This window comes from Hylobates moloch, unplaced genomic scaffold (assembly GCF_009828535.3).
Source record: "Hylobates moloch isolate HMO894 unplaced genomic scaffold, HMol_V3 SCAFFOLD_4, whole genome shotgun sequence".
Classification (NCBI taxonomy): domain Eukaryota; kingdom Metazoa; phylum Chordata; class Mammalia; order Primates; family Hylobatidae; genus Hylobates; species Hylobates moloch.
The window spans coordinates 82,062,395-82,089,826 of NW_026652279.1; the positions used below are offsets into that span (position 1 = coordinate 82,062,395).

At 37.8% G+C, this 27,432-nt stretch overlaps 1 protein-coding gene across 4 annotated transcripts; it reads left to right on the forward strand.

Annotated features, from left to right (window-relative positions):
- The first annotated feature begins 222 nt into the window (after positions 1-222).
- On the forward strand, positions 223-27,432 carry PROSER1 (proline and serine rich 1). Of its 4 annotated transcripts, none has more exons than XM_032150419.2 (13): positions 223-1,111; positions 4,085-4,150; positions 6,658-6,726; positions 8,910-9,004; positions 9,978-10,071; positions 11,896-12,006; positions 13,715-13,798; positions 15,136-15,214; positions 15,853-15,939; positions 19,430-19,474; positions 22,511-24,296; positions 25,069-25,219; positions 25,807-27,432. In XM_032150419.2, exons 1-13 carry the CDS (start codon positions 1,067-1,069, stop codon positions 25,927-25,929), a joined length of 2,835 nt encoding a protein of 944 aa, XP_032006310.1. In that variant the 5' UTR covers positions 223-1,066; the 3' UTR covers positions 25,930-27,432. The 4 variants fall into 4 exon arrangements, with proteins under 4 accessions (XP_032006310.1, XP_032006311.1, XP_032006309.1 ...); XM_032150418.2 differs by having other exon boundaries at positions 224-1,404; positions 25,807-27,163; XM_032150420.2 differs by lacking the exon at positions 4,085-4,150.

Below are 27,432 nucleotides of genomic sequence, written 5' to 3' on the forward strand. Positions count from 1 at the left end.
TGGGCGTCCGTAGATATGCCTTAATCGCTCGCCATTTATTCTTTTTAATTCAGACGACAAAATCAAAACATCGCACACTCAAACACGAGGCATAGTGGGGATGACATTCAAAATAATGACCGCTAGGCTTCGGGAAGGATTTTTGCCACATCCTGGTCCTACCATCCAGGCATCCGCTATGGATGCCTATGTTCCCACACCAGGACCCCACCTCTGACTTTCGGGAAAGAGGGGCCCAAGCTGGCGGCGCAGTGTTGAGTTTACTTGGGCGCGACTGGCTTTATCGTAGGTCCCCATGAGCTGGTGGGGGCTGTAGGGGTAACCAGGCAGGGCGCCTGGCGCTGTTGGGGCTGCGTTTTTCCGGAGTCCCCCTATGCGAGTCTGTGCCCCTCTTCGCCCGGCTCCCGGTGCTCTCCAGCCGCCGGCCCGCTCCCGGAAGCCGCCGCAGCTGGTAACAAAGAGCCTGCCGGGGCGCCTGCTGCCGGGGCCGAGGTATCCAGCAGTCGGGCGGAGCGGCTGGGGATGAGCGCGAGCCGGACCATGCGTCCGGGTTCGCGGCGGTGAGGGTCGCGGCCGGCGGCCGAGGCACAGGTGCGGGTCGAGAGCCCGGCACCTCCCTCCCCGCCGCCCGTGTACTCCGAATCCAGGTGTTTCTACTCTGCCGGCCGCTCCACCTGGGAAAGCGGCTTCAAGAGCTACCTCTGGCGGCACCTGGCCCTCAGCTTCAGGGAAACGGCACTCAAACCTGCCGCCGAGCCCGGGTTTTTCTGCAAAACTCAGAGGACCTGGCTCTTGCCCGAGGTGCCCTGAAGCATTGTGTGAATAAGCTGGGGAAGCCTGATTGGAGTGCTTTTTTTAATAAAAAAAAAGTTTTTCTGAGTCTCAGTTTTTAGAAATTTTTTTGCGAAGTTTGCAATACTCTCTACCTCTTCGCATCCTCTCTTGCTCGTGGAGTCTTTTTCCTTCTCAGCTATAAATATTTTTACTATCGGCGGAGCAGACCAGGGATGAACGTCTTGTAATTGCCAAGTGTAACTGTTAAAACCACGTCGGGATAGTAGTCAAGATGGATAAAAAGTCCTTTGAAATGGTGCTGGATGAAATTAGAAAGGTAATTATGCTGGATTCCATGAATTATTTTATGAGATGAATTCTCGTGGTTTAGACTCTCTTTGAGGTACTGTGTGGAGATTGTGCAGAATAAGGGTCCTAGGATTGCCAAATTGGTTTGAATTCTCACGTGTAATGGAGGAGTTTATATCTTGATACGTTTCCAGCACAAATAGAAATTAAGTTACGTTAACGCCAAATTTGAGACTCAGCATGGTGTCGTGGGAATTATATTCAGACGGCCCTCCGTTCCGAAGCCGGCTTTACAAATCCTTAATAGCTCCGTACTTTTGGGTAAGTGGTTTAATATTTTTGAGTTTATTGCCTCATCTTTCAGTAACACAAGAGTGACTGAAAACGAGAGGTAATTAATACACAGAAAGTTTCCTTTATGGTACTTATTATGATGGGGTTTTCAAATCTAAGCATAAGGTAGAGTATATTTGTTGCGTTGGCCATGCAAAATTCGTGTCCTGATGGTAAGTGTGGCATTAAGTTTAAAGTCTCTTTTTTAGGAATTGGCCGTCAATAACTTGAGTTTCAAAACTTTTTTCTCCTGCTTTCCAAGTTTTTGCGCTTTTTGAGGCTGTTGTGTGGATCCCATTTCCCAGAGTGAACCAGACAGCAACAATTGTGGAAGGTAGTCTTGAGCCTAACAATATCTTAAGCACAAAAATACAGAGAAGTTACTTATTTTAAAATGTAAGGACTTGATGTACCATTGTTACATCAACACACGGTGCTTTCCTTCGGCCTTCCGGGCAATTACTCTTTCGTCAGCTGCATACCTTTACGACCCTTGACTGAAACGGAAGAAATTGTTGCCATGTGCTGTGGTGCTTATTTCAGTTTACAAAACTATTATTAAAATTGTCTCTGGTCTTGCTGTTTTACTTTGTTTTTATACAGCTTTTTTCTTTTTTCAAATTGACGTCTTTAAGTTTTCATATTTGATAATACCGAACATTCTTTTTTGAACAAATTCTGCTTTTGCAAACCCAAGTGTCCAATTAATTTTTGAAATAAAATATTGGTTTGCTAATTATATGCCTAGAAATTTGTCACAATTTGTTCATGTGCTGATTTTTAATTACTTTTCATGAGAAAATAATTGGTGAGTCCAAGTAGACAGCAGATTTTTACTTTTGGAAGATACAGGGTCTCTGTGCATATTCTCTTCTTAGTGTCGTAAAAACGTCACAGTAAATTCTAAAGAGGGGAATAGGAAATTTTCCGGATATGAAAAAGTCTTGTTCACGTGAGATGGCAACTTAAGTCAATATTTCTGGTCAACAGTTAAAATATATCTTCTGCTGGCTTTGCCGAGTGGTTAGATACATCAACATTGTCATAGTCTATTAAAATGGAATAAAATATTGACATATCTAAATATGAGCATTACTGTTGATTTTCTTAAAAATTGTTCTTTGTAAATGTAAGTCAGTTTAAACCAGGTCATCTCTTGAGTATCACAGTGAGTTTATATGATAGCTAATACCGATTGTCACTACTGTCATTTAAAACAGAGGCATATAAGAAGCCACTAGCAGAAGAACTGGGAAAGGGAGTAGAAAGGGGGAAAAAGCAATGCTTAACTGATTATTCAAAAAGGAGGGAATGATAGCTTATTTTGTAAGCCTGTTTTTAAGCACTTTCTGCAGTCATTATTTGTTTTGATTCTCCTTACAACCCACGAGGTGTAGGCACTACTTTCTTACAGCTGGCGGCCTACTCTCTGGGGTTAACTGGTCAGCTCAAGACTCCCCAGGTGCTAAGTTGGGGGCGGGGGCAGTATTCAAACTATGCTTGCGGAGCACCATGCTGTCCCGCCTGGGGTTACAGCTGTGCCTCTCAGGCATTGATGGAAGAATTGAGATATGACTTGGCATCAGTACAATCCAAGACTTTGTTCAGAAACTTGTATTTGACTGTGTCCGATTATTATATTGGTAATAAAACTCTTAGGAGTACATTATTTAGAATGCTATTTTCTCCCTTTTCAGTGAATATTCAACTCTACTGAGCACCCAGGATATTTCGGTTGACTGGTCATAATACTTTCTCCTAGCAGAATGATATATGTGAAAAATATGAATATTACAATTATTTTGTAGTACAAAGGGATTAGTTCATTTTTAATGATTAGTGGCTACCGACTTAAGATAGCTGTTTCCATCTCTAAGCAAATAGCTGCAAGGGGAGCATATGTGATTTAGTGGGCTCTAGATAATGCGGCATCAAAGCCACCAACTTCTCTCTCACTCACTGACAGATTCCATAAAGGAAAGGAACCACCACTTACTGAATACCTATCATATATCACATCTAATGTCCACTATTATAGTTTTCATAGTAATTCTTTGAGGTTGGTGAATGGTGTTCCCTCTATGAGTGAGGACGCTCAAAGGGAATTAAAATGCCTTTCAAAGTCTACACTGCCAGTTAGTGGCAGGCACAGACATTGAATTCAGGGCTTCTTGCATTCTTATATCCCTATAGAAATACTGAGAGCCTCAACTAGACCTTATCTTATTCTTGCTTCTCTGTCACCTAGCACATAATAGATATTCAATAATTGATGAATGAGTAACATCTGATATGTTTAATCTTAAGAATGACAATTTGATTGGATTTAGAATGTTTTGAAACTCTTTAATTACATATTTAGGAATTCTAAATGTTATATATACTAATGTTGAATCATATCTATTACAATTTTACTCCCTTTCTTTGTAGAAGTTGGTAGGGAAGCCCAGCAGATCTTCCTGCCTGCTCAGTGTGTCCCTCACAGTGTGGAACCTGGAAAGGTGGAAGGAAGGGCCTCTCACCACAGTGACCTTAGTTCCTCTGCATGACAGGGCTGAAGTAGACCTGCCACTGTTGAGTTGCTTAGGCAGTTTTGATAGATGCGTATTACTGTGCTGCTCACGTATATTAATGCTGTTTTACTGTGTGTGTGTGTGTTTTTTTTTAGGCTGTTTTGACAGAATACAAATTAAAAGCAATTGAATATGTGCATGGATACTTTTCTAGTGAACAGGTATTCCTCATTATTTGTTTAAACAAAGCTTTCTTTTTATACCAGTGTTCTGTTTAATGTCTGTCTGCTGGCCAAATTCAGAATTGCTTTTACCTTTTTGCTGTATTTATTCAAGAACTCGAGAAGCTCTCAGTTTTGGCAGAAAACTTTACAGAATTTATAATTCAGGGACTAAGCACCTCTCCACTTTCACCCCAATTCATGTTTTAAAATGATTTTAAATATAGGGTCTTAAAGCAATTCAAAGTGTTTATGGTTCTGGGCACAATATCAAAGATTTAGAAACTTGTAATGGTAAATTTACCCAAATTTTTATAATTGCATGTAAGACAATTACAAAATTCATCATGTAATATAGAAGAAAATGTGAACAAATAATGAAATATGTTTTTATATGAAGCCACTAATAAAAATTTCAACAGTAAGAAAAATGCACAGCGTTATTTAATAAGTAGTTTCTGTAACTGCCAGAATACTAACATTTTAAGCATGATAGTTTAGTGAAAACTTCATTCCTCCTTAGGGGCAGTTTGCTAATTAAAATATATGTGTGTGTGTGTCACACACACAAGGGGGCATGTTTCTGAGGTATAGTTGGAAAATTCTTGATAGAGAAGTCAGGCATAAATATTAATAGAAATGTCTGGAGAACAGCTTGGGGAAAGGATGGACAATAAATGAATCTATATATTGAGTTAGTACATGCTCCAGTTGAGTTAGTAAATGGTCCAACTTCTCATTGGTTTCCCAAGAACTTCAAAACTTGAAAGCTTGAATGACTTTAAGCCTATAGAAGTTCTGCCCACTAAATTCTTAAAAGCTACTTTATGATTTGCATTTGTTGCCTTTATGTCAGTTTTTCAGCTTTCCCATTGCTTTACAAAGTTACTTTATGCTCTTTTAAAAATTTAAATGTTTTGGCTGGGCGCGGTGGCTCACACCTGTAGTCCCAGCACTTTGGGAGGCCGAGGCAGGCGGATCTCATGAGGTCAGGAGTTCAGGACCAGACTGGCCAACATGGCGAAACCCCATCTCTACAAAAATACAAAAATGAACCGGGCATGATGGCAGGTGCCTGTAATCCCAGCTGCTCAGGAGGCTCAGGTGGGAGAATCGCTTGAACCCGGGAGGCGGAGCTTGCAGTGAGCCAAGATCGTGCCATTGCGCTCCAGCCGGGGTGACAGAGCAAAACTCTGTCTCACAAAAAAAAAAAAAAAAAAAAAAATTAAATGTTTTAAAAAGATTTATAATTTCTTACAGCTAATAGCATTTTTTTCTTGTGTGTATGTGATGCACCACCCTTAATGATGCTTCCACTTTGCTAAAGTCATTACAAAGTTTATTAAGCCACTTTCTAAATGAGCTTATTATATTAAAGATTTTTCTTTGTATTTTAGATATGGTGGCTTGTAAAATTTTATGGTTGGTAAAATATAGCATTTATTAGATATTAAGAACATTATTCCCATCAAAGTTAAGGACATACACTTTTATCAAATTAACTGGAAAGTATACATAATACTTATTTGATATATATGTATCTCTTTATAAGGAGTAAAAATTATTTTTACTCTCTTTACATACCACTCCAGTTTGCACCATTGACCTTGCTGTATAGAATAATTGAAACCTTAGCATACTTTCAGGAACTGTCTTCTTGTATCACTTTTTTCCCTCTTTGGAGCATCTTTGGAGGCAGTGAAACAGGGTGGTGGTGATCATGCTGAGACTTCAGTGTCCTGATCTTTATGCCCTGTGCTCACCACTTACTGGCTGTCTCGTAATGCTTCCCTCATTTGTTTGAAGTTCTTAGGTGGTGGTGGGAGCTGATCTGAGCTGCACACTCTGAGCTCTCAAATGATGTATCATTTAGGGGCTGCTGGAGTAATTCATGTTGATTCTTAACATTTTTAAGGGACTAGGTTTATGATTTGAGTTTATGCCCTCCAGATTCAAGTTAAAGGACCTACTAGGACTAAAGTTAGTGGACCTACACTAAAACATACCACCGTGCCCTTGTGAGTGCTGTTCTCCCCTTGTGTTGAAAGGTTTTCCATTCACAGTTCATCTTTATAATCCTGAGCTGACATTTGATCTCCGTCTAGTACTTTTCAACCATCCTTTTCCGATTAGGATACTTTGTTTTTTTCTATATTGTATATTTTTCTTTCTAGACCAGTGCTGTCTAGTAGAAATTTTTGTGATGGTAGAAATGTTCTCTATCCGCATTGTGCATTATTGTAGTTACCAGCCTCACATAGCTCTGGAGCACTTGAAATGTAGCTTGTGTCACTAAGGAACTGATTTTTACATTTTATTTGACTTTAAGTGATTTAAATGTACATAACCGCACGTCGCTATTCTGTTAGCACAGTTTTTAGACTTTAATGCCACCTGTATCACCTGGGCCTGGGCTGCACATGTTGAATTATAATTTCAAGTACTGAAATCTTATAAAAATGTTTGCAAACATGCTGTCATTAGAGCTGTTAGTTCTTTGTTTTCAGGTGGTTGATTTGCTGAGATATTTTTCCTGGGCCGAGCCCCAGTTGAAGGCAATGAAAGCATTACAGCATGTAAGTAACTTATTTTTTTCCTTTGGAACGTAGAGTTTAAGTATTTTTAATTCTCCCAGTTGTGTATAATTTATTTCAGTTGTAATTTATTTGCATTAGAAAAGCGAACTCTACGTGTTATATTGTACTTTGATTCAAAATAGCTGTTAAAAAATTAAAATTTTCTAAACTGTACATTTAAATTGTATGCCACAGTGTCTTGATTGGCAAGTTAGAAGAAAACTTCACCAGCAAGCAAAATATAGGATTTGAATTCTTAATGGCTTTTTGCACTTCTGTTTTTTTAATATCCATCTTCACCATCTTTCTATTTAGTCTTAGAAGAGTTAGTACTGTCCAAATAAATTTTCAGTGATGATGGAAATTTTTATATCAGCACTGTCCATTGTGGTAGCCACTTGAATGTGCCTCTTCTGAGGAACTATATTTAATTTTATTTAATTGTAATTAGTTCAAATAGGTACATGTGCTTAGTGGCTACTATGTGGATAGCACAGCTCTAGAACCTAGGTCAACAGGAGCATCTAGATCACACAGGAGTATCTGGCTGTGTAGGAAGATTTTTGAAGCAATATCAGGCCTGGATATCTTCAGTGGAATCAATTTATAGATCCTTGACTTTCTAAACTGATGAGCCTAAGAAAGTATCTGGGTCTGTTAGTGCTGCTGTCTGACCTCCACTTTAATACTGGCTTTTTTACTGCTTTACAAAAGAAAGAATTATTGCGCCTGTTCTCTGGGGGTGAAAATGTTTCTCCAGGTTCCAAAAGGACAGTGCTTTGCTCTTGAGAGGGAGAGCAAAGCAAAGAGAGAGGCTCTATAAGAAATATTGATAAGGGGCTCGCGGTGGTGGCCAAGCCTGTAATCCCAGCACTTTGGGAGGCTGAAGTACGAGGATCGCTTGAGGCCAGCAGTTCTAGACCAGCCTGGGCAACACAGTGAGACCCTGTCTCTAGAAAAATATACGAAATTTAAATTAGCTGGGTGTGGTGGTATGCTCCTTTAGTCCTAACTACCCAGGAGGCTGAGGTAGGGGGAATATTGATGAGGGCTTTGCTTTATTTTATCAGGACAACAAACTCATGACAAAGCTCTGAGGCCTGCTTGCCTGTCTCCCTGCCTTAGACTTAAAATTCAGAGGTGACAAGGGTATCACAGGGACAACTCAATACACTTATTTGAATTAAATTAAGTCTGACCTTTTCTAACAATGTCAGTCTGATTTGATTGTTTTCTCACTGAAGACTGATTTCGCCAGTTAGGTTACGTAATAAATATTTCCATAAATGAGCTAAATTAGTAGTTTCAAAGTTCGAGATATATAAATGTATTTAAGAAAATCGACCTTTTGTGAGTATTTAAACTTCTGATAAAATCGTTAGGTATCAATTTAAAACCATGCAAAGGGGCATATAGTTTTATTAGTTCTTCTGGTAGTACATAAAAGTATGTGAAAACCACTGCTCCAAATTTTAGGAGCTCTTGAATATTGATTCTAACCAGTCTTACTTCTTATGTTGATGTTGCTTTTAATTTTCCTTCACTGTTAACATAAATCTCCAAATTGGCCAAATCTTCTGGATGTTCTTCAGAAATAAGGGTACTCTAGTCAAATAATTATGTAACATTCCACACAATCTTGATGCATCACAATGCACATTAAATTAAAATAAGACTTAAAGTTCTGCAGTAGAGAAACCTGTTTAACCCAGCTTCTCCCTACCTTATATGGCTAGTGTAACCTTTTTTTGTAATATGTTTAACATCATGGAAGCACTGATCTGTGGCATACTTAGCCCCCTAACTGAGGAGTATAATAATGTTTTTCTAACCTTTGAACAATTTAATCTCCCATGTGTGTATCACCTTTTTATATAACCTTTCTGAGGAAAGTAATAATTCTGATTTTTTTAATTCTGTAACTGAATACATCGAGAAATGGATAAAAAAGGAGCTTGTAGGAGAACTTAGATCTTCATTAGATCTTCAGCTGAAATGGTTATGTTGATAGAGCATAATCCATTGTTAGAACTGTCTTTTGAGGAAGTGGTTTTCACCTAAAATGTGATATATTTTATCTAAAATGTTTATATTAAGAGCATTTAACTGTACTTCCAGAAGAAGGTAATTTCTGGCATGACAATTTCACATGTTAAAAATAAAATTATTTTTTATATTAACAGAAAATGGTGGCTGTCCAGCCAACAGAAGTGGTCAATATACTCAACTGTTTCACTTTCAGTAAAGACAAACTAGTTGCTCTTGAACTGTTAGCCTCGTAAGTATTTCTTTTTCCTTTTTTTTTTTTTTTTTTTTACTTCATTGGGAAAAAATGTAGAAGCCTTTTAAGTGTCTAATTAGTGTGTGTTAACGTGTCTAACAAAATACAGTCAAAAGCATAGTGGTACATTCTTATTTCTAAATGTGCATAAGTATCTAGTGTACTTATTACATATATGATTATAACTTATAAAATGAAGGGGCTTAACAAGATTGTTTAATTTAATTTTTTGTATTTCAGTTATTTGCTTTGCCTTCCTACTCCGAAAAGACAGGAATTTAAGAATTAGAGATTCTTTCACTTACTGACACAATAATTTTTTTTTTTTTTTTTTGGCAAAGTGCTTATTTTTTCTGAGCCTTATTTGCCTCAATTGTAAAAATAAGACTCATACCCACTTAATAGGGTAATGAACTTTAAATATCAGAAAGTCTGTGAAAGCACCTACCACAGCATTTGACAGACGACCGTAATGAATGTAAGCTCGAAAAGACATGGAAAGAACCTACTCCTTTGCGCAATTGAAGAATGTATGTTATTTATTTGTAACACATACATTTTTAAGTCCTTTTTATATTCATAGGTGTCCATAAAAGCACAAAATTAAAATAAAGCACAAGATAAAACTTTGTGCATTTAGCATAAAATGATTTTTATGCGTTTAGCACGAGTTGGTTCTATTGCCATAGCTCTCCTATCACTGAAGAGAGTATATTTTGAAAAATCTCAAAATAGTGATTTTTATTTACAGTATTACTGTTTTACCTTTCAGTAGTCAGATAAACCTGTTATTATATTTATATATAAACATGTTGTTTAAATTGAGCTATTAAAAGTAAATGGTCACACTTTTCTCCCTATGTCATGGAGAAAGCTTACTCGGATATGTTTGTGTGGTAAACAAAGGTTGCTTACCTCAGATGCATGTTCAGATTTTTAAACAAAAAGCTAAATTGTGTTTTCTTGGTAGGAACATTATTGATGCACAGAATTCTCGTCCTATTGAAGATTTATTCAGGATAAATATGTCTGAGAAGAAACGGTGCAAGAGAATACTTGAGCAGGTAGTTTTCTGAAGATTGTCATGTCCTTGGCACGCTGGTTTTTCTGAATGTTGACGAAAAAGCACCTTTCTTCTTACCAACTTTGGTGAATAACTTGAATGCTGTTGTACAATGGGTTAAAAATGAACATCCCTGCGGTCTGCAGAGTGGAAATAGCTGGTTGATGGGGACATTCAAGGGGGAAGAGATGGCTTGAGAATGAGAAGTTAGTTGGCCACTCAGCTTGAGCCTCGTGGAAATGTTTATGTCTTGGTCCCTTGGTACCTTTGCCATGGCTTCAAGTTTTTGCTTTAAACTTTATGTATTTAGGAACTTAACTTTTCAAATTTGCTTTGTTTTCCAGTTTATTTTAAATCAGATTCATAAGAGATGAATATTAAAGCCAGTTTATTAGTTAAAATTCCAGTTTATTAGTTAAAAATCTCTAAGAATGGGAGAAATAGTACTTGTCCAACCCTAGAAAACTTGATTTGTCATCTAAGGTAGTTATTTCTAAGGTAGGATTGCGATGGCTGGAAGCTGAATTAATTAATTAATTATGAGCCTGGCAGTTCAGTTGTATTTAATACTCACAAACTCCTTTAAGCCCAGGGATGATAGGCAAATTCACCTTAGTCATACATTGTTGTAGAACAGTTAAGATCTGAGCCATGTTTATTTACTTCAGTAACTTGTTATCAGTTTTCTTGACTAAAACCTTTAAGGCAACATGCATATTACTACTGTAGTTTTCTTTCTTACGAAGTGTTCCAATCATGTCACTTTCCTTCTCAGAAATATTCTGGGCCTGAGTGTTCTGTAGAGTAGGCCCTCTGGTCAATGTAAATTAGTACAACTTTTCTAGAAGGTAAGCTTGAAGAGCCTTTAAAGTATTTATAACTTTTGGCCCCAAATTTCTACTTTTAGGAATTTATTTGAAGGAAATGTTAAAATATACAAATTTATATATAAGGGCATTCACCCCAGTATTCTTTATGATAGCCGAAAATTCAGATGATTTCAGGGTTGGGGTATTTAGTAGAGGGGCTGGGTTATATAGCTAATATACATATATGTGTTGTGAAGGGATTTATAAAACCAATATATAATAAAATATATAACATTGTACATACTTGTGAATATATATATACACACACACACATATATATAGCTGGATATTTCTATAACATAATATAGATACATTGGAATATATGTTGCCTAATACAGTGTCTTTTTCATTTATTAATATGTATTGAGCACCAACTCAGTACAAGAAGCTGAGGATGCAGTAATAAACAGCTTAGACCTAAATCCCTTCCCTCACTATTTCTCATAAATATGTAATAGTATGTTGAACATTGTAACTTGGTTTTTCAACGGTATGTAGCTCTTTGGACCACCCAGTGTCATGTTATTTGTTTATGTTGGCCTCCACTGGGTTGTAAAGAGCAGGGACCATGTTTCTTTCATCTCTGTGTCCTCCTTTCCTCAAATGTAACATGACCTTGGCATTTGTAGATTTGAACTGTTATTTCTTGGTAGTTGAAATGGGACAGATTAGATAATAAACACTTTTTTACACAATTTACAAAATCTGTTGTGAAGGCATTCTTTGTATGAGTCTGTTAGTTGCAACATTATTATGTTACCATTTTAATTATTCCATTTAAATAAAGTGATATTATTACTTTTGGTCACATTCACCACTGTAAGTGCTGAATGATATGTGAGCAGATTGAATGTAGTGCTGTTCCTTAATTCATGTTTTTTTTTAGCTGAGCTCCCAATGTTCAGAATACTTGTCTTTTGAGAATTTTTTTCCTACCCCTCTTTCTTATATTACAGGCCTTCAAGGGGGGCTGCAAAGCTCCTCATGCTATGATATCTTCTTGTGGAACGATCCCAGGAAATCCATATCCCAAAGGAAGACCTAGCCGCATAAATGGAATTTTCCCAGTAAGCATACTTCTGTAGCTGTATATGAAACTTCTCATGGTTAAGTATGAAGTGTAGAATAAGTTAATGATATTTAAAGGAAAAGAATTTTATGTCAGTAACTTAATTCATAGGCTCACCACTGATTGAAATTTCATGTCTAAACTTCATTAAAGTATTAAGGGTATTTATATAAAATCTATAGAACAAGACAAATAGAAGAGAGGATGATTTTTATTTTTCAAAGTACTTTAGAAGCATTGATTTACATTTAGTAAAGGAACAGTTCTCAAATTCACAGTATTCTTACAATCTCAGTTTCATTCAGTGAAGCGTGTTTGGGAAACTTTGCATACAGTGTTTCCTTCCTGGGGAATCACATTGCATATAAAGGCTCTGAGAAGTACTATAAAAAAGAAACTTGTTTTTATATCATCTAATGTTCCTTGAACCTCTTTGTAAAACAGCTTTCTCAAAGAATGTTATATTCCTGTAGCTGCGTAACAACCCCACAGCTTAGTGGATTAAAGCAATAAACGTTTATTACCTCACATGGTTTTTATGGGTCAGGAATATTGGAATGCTTAGCTGGGTAGTTCTGGTTCAGGTCTTTTCATGAGGTTACATTCATCTGAAAGTTTGATTGGAGCCCAAGAATAGGGCCTCAAGGTGACTCGTTTACATGCTTGGCAAGGTAGTGTTGGTGGTTGGCAGGACTCCTTTGTTGTCCACCACAAAGACTTTTTGAGTGTCCTCATGACATGGCAGCTGGTTTCTACCAGAGCAAGTAATCCAAGCAAGAGAGGACAAGTGGAAGCTGCCTGGAAGTCAGATGCCATCCTTTCTGCAATGTCCCATGTGTTACACAGGTCAACCCCATTCATTCTGGGCGGGAATGGTGCAAGGGCAGGTAGGAGATGAGGATCAGTGGGGGACATCTTGGGAGTTGGCATCCACGCTAGTATATAGCATTTAGCCACACACACTGTTAGGGTGATGACACACTGCAGTAATCTATCAGCTTATTCTGATGTGTTAATTTTAGCAGTCTTGAATAAGGTCTCGTTTACCCTTGACAATGTAAATAATCACAGTTAATTTTCGTAGAGAACACCGTTTTTTCTTACCTACTTTCAACTGTAACAGGTACTCTTATTCTTTGAGTATTATACATACCGTGGCATCGGAAGTTCATTTCTGATGGCTCCTTTTTGTGAAGAAGAAAAATTAGAACATACTGTATTCCAAAAAAAAGCAATAATACAGTAAAGCAATGCAGCATAACAACTATTTACACAGCATCCACATTGTATTCGGTATTATAAGTAATCTAGAGATTATTTAAAGTATATGGGTGGATATGTTCAGGTTATATGCAAATACTATGCCGTTTTATATAAGAGACTTGAGCATCCATGTATTTTGGTATCTATGGGGGAGGTCCTAGGACCAGTCCCTGTGGATACTTTATCTTTTCCTGTCATCCTCTCTGTGTTTTTCACGTTCACTTCTGAGTACCTTTGCATGTGATACGAGAGTTCCATAGCAGAAGAGGATTGAGGACCTTATCAGGGTCATGCTGCCAGGCAGTGCAGAACTGAAACGGGAATGCAAGTCTTTACACGCTTACCAAGTCCTTTTCTTCAGTGTAATACAGTGAGGTTGGTTATTGTTACTGGTTTGAGGGTTTTTTTCTTTTAAGTTTCAATTATCTTTTTTTTTTTAATAGGGAACTCCTTTGAAAAAAGATGGTGAAGAATGTACTAATGAAGGCAAAGGAATAGCTGCACGAATTCTTGGACCATCCAAACCAGTATGTTTAGAAAATGATGAAACAAGCCCAAACTCCTTCCTACATAAAGTTTCCTTTTTACTCAAACCATAAATTTTATTTTTGTGTTGCAAAGTTTGAAGTATTCTAGAAATTGTAGGAGAGTGAGAGAGTGAATGGTTGAGGGAAACATAAATATTTAACAGTAGTAAGAGCCCCTTTGGCAGTAAGCTTTTTATTTTAAAGTAGAATCAGTTAAATTGCTTTCAGTTTTTTTCTCGAGACGCATTCAGCTGCTCATTTGGAGATAGGGAATGTGGAGAGTTTGTTTCAACTAAGTTTGTAGTTTAGCTGAATTAGTGTTAGTGAAACCACAGTGAAGTCAGGAGGTTGAAAGTGCTTACAAGACAGTGATTATAATGATTGCAATGTAAACAGGACAGGAGAAGACAACCCCATGGGTTGAAGGATCTTGAGTTGAAGTACTAGAGGCCCGCATACAACCGCCTTGCAAAACCTGCCCGTCCACATGACAAGAACTCCAGTGGAGTTGTTTATGGCAGAATAGTAACAGATCATGGTTCTTGTTCAAGACTTCAGATAGGGCCACAATTATGGGAGCTGGAAAGAATCTGGCTCCCTTTCCACCAGTGGATCCTTTCCCCTGCCTCACAGGCATGCACATGCTCTGTCTCTAGGTAAAAAGTACAGCATTTGGCTTAGCTTCACGTACTTCCGGTTTTCTAAAGACCGGTTCTTTGAATGCTTTTTGTTACTTAGATAAGCTCCATTAACTGTAAAATAGGTATTGGTGGATTTATGGATTTCAAAAGAACAACTAACATACTGAATTCCTGATTCCAGTCTGTTCTACTGGAGGTGTCAGAATGCCAAATGCTAACGCAAACAGTGCATTTTTCTTCCAAAAGGAGGAAAGAGGGTGGGAATGAGAGGATGAATTCCTATCAGTTTAGGAGGATGTTGCCATTGGGAGTTCTTGCGTAATTTGAGATTGTAAAACCTAGGAGGTTTCTTATCTTTGTTATGTAGGAGGAAACAGGAATTCTTGGTTTAACTTAGGCTGGGCCTGGGAGGAGTTTGCTGGTTACGAGGAGATCTAACCCCTTATTGGAGATGATTTTAAAAATCTTTGGCCACCTCTATGGCCATCTTTGGCAAGATCTGCGTTTGGAATTTAATAGCAGCCACATTTATTAAAGCAAAGAAATTTCCCTCATTTGTCATCCCATGTAGTCCGGTAGTATTTGATATGCGGGGACATTTCTAGCATATTAGGACTAAATATTTTGAAAGGCAAGTTGCCAGGAGAGAGCTTACTTGATTTTCTTCTAACTGCTGTATTTTCCCCCATCTTTTAGCCTCCTTCAACATATAATCCACATAAACCTGTTCCTTATCCGATACCTCCATGCCGACCACATGCAACTATTGCACCAAGTAAGGAGTTCCCTTATTTTTTACTTGTTTTTCTTTTTGCTGTTTGTTTATTAAATTGAAAGTAAGTGCTGGTCTATGTGGTTGGGAAATCTGTAGCATTTATGAAATGCTACTGTGAGCTTAATTATGCCCATAGTTAGCTAGTAGTGTCCTGGCCTACAACACTGCAGCAGACAGTTTATTTAGGATATTTTCTTTATGATAAATTAATTAGATTATTTTTAGTCATTCATTATTTATGGGTTTTCACTTTGGTAAATCATCTTGAATTCCTTTTTTTGGTAGTTGGTAGTTCAGAGGCATCATTGATGCGTTTAACTTTAAAAAGTCAAGTATATGTGTTGGGCAGAAAAGACAAATAATGTAAGTATAGCGGGTTCTGCCTGCCATGCCATTCACTGAGCTTTTCCCTGCAATGAGTATGCAGTGGGAAATAGGAATCTCTGGTTGTTTCATTTGGTGTCAGTTTTCACTTAACTCTAGACCTAAACCTCCATATAAAATCAACTCTATTAAATAGGAGTTTTTATAATAAATTGAATAGCTGCATTAATATAGTTTGAACTCCTAGTCACAGAACAATACTAGTCACAGAACAGTACTAACATATATTTTTTTCTATTGTGTTTTTATTTTAGGTGCTTATAACAATGCAGGTCTGGTACCATTAGCGAATGTCATAGCTCCACCTCCACCTCCATATACTCCTAATCCTGTAGGAACAGGTAAAGTCATGTTATTTGGGGGTGTTTAACTTACTCATACACAAGTGTACACTTGGAACGGACAGTTGTTTGGCATGACGTATTCTAACAGAGGGAACACAAGCTCAAGAGTCTGAAGGATCTGGAAGTGAATCCTTGGTAATACTGGACGGTTTTCATAGTCTTGATGGACTTCACTTTGTCTATTTGTAATATAGGATAACATTTTAATAGCATTTGTTCAGTAACATGTTTAATGAATATTAGGTGACCCTATCATGTGTTGTGTGCTGTGGATACAGAGGTGCACAGAGTCATGTTTGCAAAGGGTTTAGTCTAGTGAAAAAATACAGATGAGGAAAGAGAAGGCCATTTCAATATATTCTACATTATTGGTTCTCAATTGCACATTTTTTATAGTTTAATTTCTCTGAAATTAGAATGTGATTTATAGCAAGTGGCATCTTAGATTCAAAGAGATACGTTGGAATGATCAGTGCTGTGGTAGGGTTAGGGTGCTATGGAAACTCATAGGAGAGGCATCCAAATCAGCCCCACTAAAGTAAATGTGAGCTGCTTGCATAATATACTGTTAAAGGTTAACTGCCAGATTTGTAGTGTGTTCTAATGTTTCTTAAGGCAGGCTCCCCCTTATATATTTTTGTATTTTTATTATCGTTAGAAATCTTGCATCTGAACCTTAAGATCATTTTCTGCAACTTAAAACAACAGGGGTTTGTGTGTGTGTGTGTGTGTACAGAGAGAGAGCTATATAGTAATTTCCGAAGAACTGACATTTTTATGATAGTAAGACTTACCATTCAGTTATGTGTATATATCTTTATATCATGTCAAGCTGGTAGTGTTTTCTTCCCCAGGGTTTATATTATTCCTTTCAAGAAGATACTGTAGTTTTCTATATGCAGGTTCTATTCCTTAAATCTGTCTATAGAATTTAGAGATATTTTTTGGTTACAATTACAAATAGAATGTTTCATTTCTAGGTGCTTATTACTAATTACCCTCTCTACTTTTTTTTAAAGTCTCTTGAGTTTTCTAGATAGATATAAAATAATATCAGCTGAGTTATAGTCTTACTATAAAATATTTCTTTGTTTCCTAGGCCTTATTGAGTAATAATATTGTCCTGACTTATTTTTATTTCATAAAAAATATTTTGCCTATACTTTATTTTAAACATTTTTCCCCTATGATTTTATTTGGTAGATTGGCTTGGTTTGTAAATGATATATAGCTGAATTTTTATTTTTAAACCTGTTAGACTTTTAATAGGAATTTTTAATAATAATACAAATTACACATCTGTTCTTAGTCCTTCCATTTTATTTTTATTTTCATTATTCGTTTATTCCAGTTTTGTTTTTCTTACCTTTCGCTAAATTGTATTGGTCAAATTGCCATTTTATTCTTTTAACAACTGTTTTCTCCTTGACTCCTTGACCCCACCCAAACTTAGAAATTTTCTCTAATATTGCCAATGACTACCTTCTTATTCTTAATTGTTGTCAGTATACAAAAACTTAAAACTATTCTATATATCATTTTACTTCCATATTCTCTCTCTTTTTTTTTTTTTGAGACGGAGTTTCGCTCTTGTTGCCCAGACTGGAGTGCAGTGGCGCAATGTCGGCTCACCACAACCTCCGCCTTCCAGGTTCAAGCAATTCTCCTGCCTCAGCCTCCCAAGTAGCTGGGGGTTACAGGCATACCACCATGCCTGGCTAATTTTTTTTTTTTTTTGTATTTTTAGTAGAGACAGGGTTTCTCCACGTTGGTCAGGCTGGTCTCGAACTCCTGACCTCAGGTGATCTGCCTACCTCGGCTTTCCAAAGTTCTGGGATTATAGGCGTGAGTCACTGCGCCCAACCTCTCCTTTTTAAAATCAATTTGTGTGTTTTGTTGGGATACTAGACATTTTTGCTTCTGATATTTAATTTCTTTAAAATTGCCTTTGATCATGACTTGTTATTGTTTCTTCTGTTTGTTTTATTCTTTGTCTTGATGTGCCTGTTATAATTTTCTTTTGGTAGAAAATGACTTTAAGAAATTTCTTCAGAAAGGACACACGTATAGAGTTGTGGATGGGAAATTTAATTCCAGATAATTTTCTTTATTGGGAACTTGGTCTCTTTCTGTAAGCTTACAAAGAATTTTTTTTATCTTTAGATTTCAGAAATTTTACCAGTATGTTTAGGTGTACATCTTGTCATTAATCTTTTCTAGCATTCTGTAAGTTCTTTCGATGTGAAAACTCAAAGTCTTTAAAGCTTAGGAAAATTTTGTTTTCGTTATTCTTTTAATTGTTGCATTTTGTTCTGCTTTTTTTCCCCTCCTCCTGCTACTCTTACTTTACATTTTCTGTATTTGCCTTCTAAGCCTATTACCTATTCATTTATGACATCTTTTCCATTAAAAATTTTTTTTTGTCATTCTAAGTGATATTTGTTTCTTGTGTCCAACCATAGTTTAACTTGTAGTCATTTTATTTCTATATTTATTATTCTTCCCATTTATTAATTTGGAATCAGATTTTTATATGTAGAAGTCTTCTCTGCTTATTTCCCAGTAGTGTGTGTGTGTGTGTGTGTGTGTCGGGTTTTAAAAGTCCTTTTTCTTTAATTAAATCTCCATTGTTCTGGTGGTTATTTTTTGTCACCTCAGTCAAGCTCATGAATTCCTTAGACAAGCTGTGGTTTTTCTTTGCTCGCTATACCAGGGAATGGAGGTTTCCTTTACACTGTATGCCTGTCACAGTATTGGTTTCTTGGGCAGTTATTGTCAAGCCATAAGAGGGTAAATTTTTCTCCCTTTGTATCCTTGGCTAATGGGCTGTTTGGATAGATCCTTTCCCTTGAGGAGTGTGCTTTAGGTTGTCAGTCTCACAGGCTTCAAGTCAGCCTCAACTAGGCCAGTTCTCCATGATAGTTCCTAATATAGGGCCTTTCCCAAGCTGAGTACAGCAAATGGGCAGGACAGTTTCTTTCTGTTGGCTTGGACAATCCACAGTGAATGGCAGTGAATTCTACACTTATTCATCCAGCTGCCACCTCACTTCTCAGCCTTCCCACTCCTGTCAGGTCAGCCAATGATAGTGGTCCTCTCTGCACTACAGCTGCAGGGTACACTTTCTCCTGGATGGCACCCTCAGGCCAGCATCTTTCCAGAAAGTGTTCTTGAATACAGTATATATGTAAAATTAACAGCGTGTATTTAAAACTTGACAAGCTAAGGTGGAGATGCTAGGGGATAAAAGAGCACTCACTCAGTTGCTGGTAATCCTCTTGCTCTTCAGATATAGTAGTAAAGTATTAGTAGTAATAATAGTAGAGTTACTACTATTTTTATTTATTTTCCCATATGTATACATTTTTCCTAACACAGTCCATAAATATTTATATCCTCTGTTTTTCTTTTTATCCAAATATCTGTTTATTATGGTGGCAAATATTTGATTAAAGTTTAAAATGAACTTTTTTTTATTTTTATATAGAGAATGAAGACCTTTCCAATCTGTCAAAACCTGTACAGAATCAAAGTAAGTAGCAAATTTGATCCAGAGATAATGGATATCTGTCATGGTTTGCTCTGTTATTCACTGAGAATAATTTGAGTATATTTGGAATTGTTATGTTTTAGGAAAAGTTTCTGGTTAAAGAATATAATTCATACTTGTTAAAAGTGGTTTACTAGTGTTACATATTATATACATAACATGAAGTGCACGTGTTAACTGGATTTAAAATTAATCTTAGGACTTTTATACAATTTGCAAAACTTGCAGTGTAATGTAAGTACTACGTAGCATTGCATTCACATTCACTTTACATTCTGTGATACTGGAAACCTCATTTGTTTTTTGATATAAACACATGGGATGATAAAAATCCTTTTTGACAAATGCTAGTCAGATTTTATTTTTAGAGTTCATTATTTCAATAAGTATTATTAAGCGTATCTTGATGTAGAAAAGAACAAGGGGCACCAAAGCAGAAAATGGAATTGAAAAATGAAAATGAAGTGTGTCCTACACAGTGCCTCCAGATGGCAGCAGTGCTGCGACGTTGTATTTTTCCCCTAGGTGATGATCTGTGTGATCAGGAAGGAGAAGCTTTCCTGTATGAGACCAAACTGACATCAGTTCTTGTTTAGCAAAGTAGCACAATAGCCTGACCTTTGTAGTACATAGTTAGGAGTCTCAGTGGGAGAATTCCATTCCCTGAGAACAGTGCCTAGCAGGTGCTTCTCAGCTGGTAGTTTCTAAAGGAGGTAGCATAGTGGGGTGTAAAGAACACTAAGTGAAATGTCAGGACATCCAGTTTCTTATCCTGCTCTGGCACCACCTAGTTTTGTGACCTTGAACAGGTAATTTAACTCCCGTGAAAAGGAGATTGAGGAAATTTCAGCTTTTATGTTCAACTTTATTATTTTATGTTCAAATGTTTTTGAAGGGAGTAATCAGGTTAGTTGCTGTAAGTACCATTGGCAGGAATAGCATATTGTTTTCCTATGTTGTACGATGTTAGCATGATTAAGATTTTATTTTTTCCTTTTGGAACTGTATTAAGAAACAGAAATTAAGACAAACTAGTATAGCAGTTAAAGATGTGAGTCTGAAAGACCCAAGTCTTGGCTCCATCATGTAGTAGCTGCATGATCTTTTATCCAGTTGCTTAGTCATAGCAACCCTCAGATTGCCCATCTGTCAAATGAGGGTGTTAGTTTCTATCTCAGAGAGTTATTGTGAGGACAAGTGAAATGATGGGCCTAACTTAGCACAGGGCTTGACAGATCGTGTTTTATGGTTAATAACCAAATTAGATGACTGGAAAGTGCTGTTTATTATGGTATGTGGTTGGGATTTTTTTAATTTTTGTTCGTTTCATTTTTACCTGCAAGTGCTATGATTAATAATGCATAGCTTTTGCTTTATTAAATAAAAAGATATCCAACAGAGGCTGCTATAAATAACACTCTAGGATAACTTGGTTTTACCTTCAGATTTGTCATTAGCTACATGGGCTTCAGCATATAGTTTAATAAATAAGATAGTGATTTCTCAAATGGTACCCAACACTTACGGACTTAAAATACCTTTTTGGTACATTATTTACAAACATAAGATTAGGTATATGTTCCTTATGCTTCTAGTTCTTATAAAAGAAATTAAGTACAAAAAACATACAAATCCATTTTTATAGGTACTGTAAGTTTAAAATGATAGCTAGTTCTTATTGAAACCAAATCACTGCCTACAACCATTAATATGGTCAAGACTTAAGGACTTTTGAGTTTCAGTTTATGTACTTAAGTATGACTGTCAATTTTCCAATCATTTTTTTTTCTAAAACAACTACCAAATTTGTTCAGCCCAATGTGACACCCTTTGGCCTTCACATAGTGCAAATGAATTATGTATGTGTTGTTTACCTCCATTTTCTTCCTATTGTCCCTTCCCATCTATGAGTAGCATAGTGTATTCGTTGACTATGTCAGCTTGCTTATGTCAAAAGAATCTTAATTATACATAAATTTTAAAATATGTTAGTCCATGAAAATATTTCTCAGTTGGTTATCACTGCAACAGGAACATTCTCTGTTTACAACTGAAACAGAATTTGATGTGAGTACCGTATCAGATGATAGTTGTCTTTATCACATTAGCTACCTAAATCATGATATCCCTTGACACCAAGGTTATCACAGGTGGGGATAGCCATTGAATACATTCAGAGGGGAGCCCACATCATCCCCCCAAATGCTTATTATTTGTAGAGTTTATCAGAATAAAAATACCATAGCAAACTCTAGAAATAGTGTTGGGAATAGTCCTTGAGTGGGTTTGGGAACTGTAGTTTGAGGTAATTATGATATATCCAGCCCAGCAGACACTCATTAACTATGCAGGTGCTGTGTGCTGTGCTAGGTACTAAGACTATAAAGATGAATTAGACATAGCTTTTGCCCCTAAAGGAGTTGCCAGGTAAAGGTTGGGGGTTAATGTAGCGTAGAGTGGTCAGTATGAGCAAATGTATGGGGGTGGGGTGGGGGCAACTGTACAGATTAACAATCTGGAATATTAAATTCAACTCACAGAGTGGCAACAAACAATACTGGAGAGCTAGGCATGAATCCTGGAAAGCCTCATATGGCCCTGCAAGGGAAGCCATGTTCTGAAAGCTCCTATGAGGGGGACTGACTGACTCTAGATAAGTAGATTGAAAGAATTAGAGGTAAAGTCAGTGCAGCAGCACTAATCGCAATTAAAATAAATGCTTTAATTTTTAAAAAGTGGAAAACTAGGAAAGGACACTTTACAAGCTTCTCACAACTTCCTGTGATTTGGAGGGCTATTTTGAACAGAGTCTAGACGACAACTGGATCTGACTGGCTCCAGAGTAAAGATCTGAGAAATGGAACCCAGCAATTTAGATATTTCAATAGCCATATGTTATACTTGTCATTTTTTATTTGGTATTTGTTAAATATGACAAAAATGGTTATGCTTTTTAATTCAAAATTTGACGTTTCAGCATGATGATACATTCTTGCCTTTTTTCCTCCTTCCATATAGCATTTTCCACCCCAGCAAGTCAACTCTTTTCTCCTCATGGTTCTAATCCTTCAACACCTGCTGCAACTCCTGTTCCTACTGCATCCCCAGTCAAGGCAGTCAATCATCCATCAGCAGCAGCAGCTGCCACCGTTTCTGGAATGAACCTGCTGAATACTGTCCTTCCTGTGTTCCCAGGGCAGGTCTCCTCAGCCGTTCACACACCTCAGCCATCGATACCAAACCCAACAGTTATCAGAACCCCTTCATTGCCCACTGCACCTGTTACATCCATCTACAGTACAACCACCACTCCTGTTCCTTCCATTTTTTCTAGCCTAGTGTCACTGCCAGGTCCTTCTGCCACTCCTACCCCAGCCACTCCTACCCCAGGACCTACACCACGGTCCACTCTTGGTTCCAGTGAAGCATTTGCTTCTACTTCTGCACCTTTCACTAGCCTCCCCTTTTCCACCAGCTCTACTGCTGCTTCTACCAGCAACCCAAATTCTGCTTCATTGTCATCAGTTTTTGCAGGGCTCCCTTTGCCCTTACCACCAACATCCCAAGGCCTGTCCAACCCGACTCCTGTAATTGCTGGTGGCTCTACTCCCAGCGTTGCCAGTCCACTTGGTGTGAACAGTCCTCTTTTGTCTGCGTTAAAAGGTTTTCTGACATCCAATGACACCAATTTAATCAGCTCCTCTGCTTTATCCTCTGCTGTCCCAAGTGGGCTGGCTTCACTATCTTCTCTTACTCTTCAGAACTCTGACTCTTCTGCTTCAGCCCCTAACAAGTGCTATGCCCCATCAGCCATCCCTACCCCACAGAGGACTTCCACTCCAGGGTTGGCCCTGTTCCCAGGCCTGCCGTCTCCTGTGGCTAACTCAGCTTCCACTCCCCTGACATTGCCTGTACAGTCTCCTTTAGCCACTGCTGCATCAGCTTCCACGTCAGCGCCAGTTAGCTGTGGCTCCTCAGCCTCCCTTTTGCATGGCCCCCACCCAGGTACCTCAGATCTGCATATTTCATCTACCCCTGCTGTAACAACTCTTCCTGTTATGATCAAAACTGAGCCCACGAGTCCTACTCCCTCGGCCTTCAAAGGTCCATCTCATTCTGGGAATCCCTCTCATGGCACTTTAGGTTTGTCAGGGGCATTGGGCCGTGCATATACTTCAACATCCGTGCCCATCAGTTTATCTACTTGCCTTAATCCTGCATTGTCAGGTCTCTCCAGCTTGAGTACTCCTTTAAATGGTTCAAATCCCCTTTCCTCTATTTCCCTTCCACCACATGGTTCCTCCACTCCCATTGCACCAGTATTCACTGCTCTTCCTCCTTTTACTTCTTTGACCAACAATTTTCCTTTAACTGGCAACCCATCTCTTAATCCATCAGTATCTCTCCCAGGGTCATTAATAGCCACCTCATCTACTGCTGCCACCTCCACATCTCTCCCTCATCCCAGCTCGACGGCAGCTGTTCTCTCAGGGCTTTCTGCTTCAGCACCGGTCTCAGCAGCACCTTTCCCCCTCAACCTGTCCACTGCTGTTCCCTCACTTTTCTCAGTTACTCAAGGACCTCTGTCATCTTCAAATCCCTCCTACCCAGGCTTTTCTGTGTCTAATACCCCAAGCGTTACCCCTGCTCTTCCCTCATTTCCGGGGCTGCAGGCGCCCTCTACAGTCGCAGCTGTCACACCACTACCTGTGGCTGCCACAGCCCCATCCCCGGCTCCAGTCCTTCCAGGATTCGCCTCAGCATTCAGTTCCAATTTCAACTCCGCTCTTGTTGCACAAGCCGGGTATGTGGATAGTTTGGAAATAGGATAAAATTATTCTTCACCTAACTTGTAGTTCACATTTCATTTCAAGTCATCCAAATGAATGTCAAAATCTAAATGATGTTTTTCTGGGCTGAAACTTTAGCACTCAAAAATGTTTTATGAACCATGTTAAGATAAATATATAAAATATTAATGCCTGTTGACATAATGTTTGGATTTGTATTTGGTAGTTTTATTTATAAGACAACAGAAAGGATTATATGCAAAACAGACTCACTGAATTTCGAATAATATACTTCACAGTAGAAAGTAAGATTCATATCAGGGAATGGCTGATTTTTATGGTCCTTCCAACAGAGGAATAAATTCTTTTTTTTTTTTTTTTTTTTTTTTGAGACGGAGTCTTGCTCTGTCGCCCAGGCTGGAGTGCAGTGGCACGATCTCGGCTCACTGCAAGCTCCGCCTCCTGGGTTCACGCCATTCTCCTGCCTCAGCCTCTCCGAGTAGCTGGGACTACAGGCGCCCGCCACCATGCCCGGCTAATTTTTTTTTGTATTTTTAGTAGAGATGGGGTTTCACCATGGTCTCGATCTCCTGACCTTGTGATCTGCCCGCCTCGGCCTCCCAAAGTGCTGGGATTACAAGCGTGAGCCACCGCGCCCGGCCCAGAGGAATAAATTCTAAAGTTTTTGTTTCGTTTTTTAATTTTAAGTTTGTATTTGACAAATATGGAAGCAGTAGCTTTTATGTCTTGTCTGCAGTTAACTTGTTTTTCTGTCAATTGTTTTAGTTTATCATCTGGACTTCAAACTGCAGGCAGTTCTGTTTTTCCAGGCCTTTTGTCCCTCCCAGGTATCCCTGGGTTTTCTCAGAATCCTTCACAATCATCCTTGCAAGAATTACAGCATAATGCGGCTGCACAGTCAGCATTGTTACAGCAGGTAAGCAGCAATGGCTGGCATAAATTACATGGTAACATGTGTAGCCAACTTCTGTAGTGATAACGTTGCAGTATCATTTGCGATATCCCAACATTGGCAAAAAATGGCTCTTAGCAGAATGCATAGAGATTTGATGATGATTAGTTCTCTCTAAATTTGTAAATTATGCTTGTCTTCTTTCAGGAGAGTAACAGAGGTGGTAGGATATAGTCATCTGTATGAATTGTTTTTCCTTCCTGCTTATAGATTTTACTTGATAAAATTTAAGAGTCTGTTCATGACAGTTAAATATTAACTTGTCTTCTATAATTCAAGCTTAATGATTGACCGTTAAAGCACATTATCTGTAGAAAACCTATTGACTTTTGAGAGAATATTAAATATTTTAATGACAATTCTATGCATCTCCTTCACCTGAAGAAATTCGAACATTTTCTTAGAAATTTTAGGTGACTGAGCAGACTTTATTGTGCCTCAGAGTTTTGTCTTTCTTCCCTATTCTGAATATCTCTGTGTGGCATAGGTAGAAGCAAGCGCAGGCTGGAATGAACTTGCTCTGCTAAACCACACGCTCTTCTTTCCATCAGGTCCATTCAGCTTCGGCTCTGGAAAGCTATCCAGCTCAGCCTGATGGGTTTCCTAGTTATCCTTCAGCGCCAGGAACACCATTTTCTTTGCAACCAAGCCTGTCCCAAAGTGGGTGGCAGTGAATACTTTTAACTTTTATTCTCCTTCAGAGCAACATCAGAATTGCCTCAGAACTGCAGTGAACAATCTGACAATGTGAAGCTGGCCAAAAATTGGAAAATGAGAATGAGGGTAATCCTGGAGAAATTGTGACAATTTGAAAATTGTGGTTGCATTTTAAAAAATGGTTTTAAGTATGAACACTCCCCTATGTAAATATGCTGACAATAAATTGTATGGAGAATGGTATTTAAAAAGTGTTTGGAGACTTTTCACCTGTCCTATAAAATTTTGAATTGTGTATGTGATCTACATAGAAAGAATATTAAAGAGTAGATTGAACTCTTTATAGCCGAATACAGCCTTAAATATGCTTGTATAGCATCCACTGGCAGAAATAATAGTTGTGCCTCAGACTTGGGGGTTGCATGTGGCCCTGGGGGAGTTACGACCCTTGGTATGCATGAGCGGTTCCTATTAGCATCAGTGGGAACTCAGTACTCTATATGTATCCACAAAAGGGAACTTGAGACCCACAGTTATTCTTAATTTCTGATATTAACAACCGTACATACTGCTGAATTTAACTCAAAACATTTCAGGTAAGTGAAAGTGGTGCTTAATGTAGACTATAGAATGACTTTCAGGTGTTTTCAACTGAATATATATATCCAGAACTGCATCCTTATAGAAATACAAGCAAGATTTAGGATAATTTGCCTTCAAAACAGTTTTCCTAATCTCAGCAGCATCCAATGAGTGAAGAACACTTGACTGACTCTTGGGCCACCTCTATTACTTACTGTACTATGGAAGCTCCCGGTGAATGTTTACAATTATGGGATGTAGTATTTCTATTTGTACTTTAAGTCAAATGCTTATATGTAATATGTGACAACAAATAGAGAAGACTGGCTCTGTTAGTAATTATGCAGTATGTACTCTAAGGATCTGTGGTAGTAGAACATGAGCGAATGTCATTAATTTTGGAGTAATAACTGCCACATGTGGGGAGTAGGGGAGTAAGGAGAATAAATTCCAATCTGTGATTAAAAGTAAACTATAGACTCTACTGTAGTACATTTCAGGATCTAGAAGTTTTACTTTTATAAAGATGGTGTCCGGAAGATGTTGCTAATGTATTTCACTTCAACATAGGGAACAAACTTTTTAAGTATATTAATAAACCTGTATGGTTAGTTTTTAACAGTTTTTTAAAATAAACTTTATGGATATGACAAATATTCTGTGTGTTTTGCTAAGTGCTTGGATAGGCTTTCTAATTTTGTGTACGTGCTAGGGTTAATATATTGAACATTTTTATCCAAATTTAGTTGTAACTTTATACTACTGATTGCTCATTCGTTTAAATGCTATCTTAATGTAAAAGTCATAACCAACACATAAACAGACTGATTTATGTCTTTAAACACAGAATGTAAGCTATAGTTTACTCTGATACCAGTTGCTAGAAGTTGCCATTTGTTTTTCTTAAATCTATACCCATAAAACTTCTTTTAAGATTA

What these genes read in the sequence shown, in the direction of transcription:
- PROSER1 (XM_032150418.2), top strand. Translation starts at nt 1,324, where the DNA reads ATGGTGTCGTGGGAATTATATTCAGACGGCCCTCCGTTCCGAAGCCGG. An exon ending in AAAACCTGTACAGAATCAAA is followed by an intron (nt 19,475 to 22,510) that starts GTAAGTAGCAAA and finishes CCTTCCATATAG; the next exon opens with CATTTTCCACCCCAGCAAGT. An exon ending in AGTCAGCATTGTTACAGCAG is followed by an intron (nt 25,220 to 25,806) that starts GTAAGCAGCAAT and finishes TCTTTCCATCAG; the next exon opens with GTCCATTCAGCTTCGGCTCT.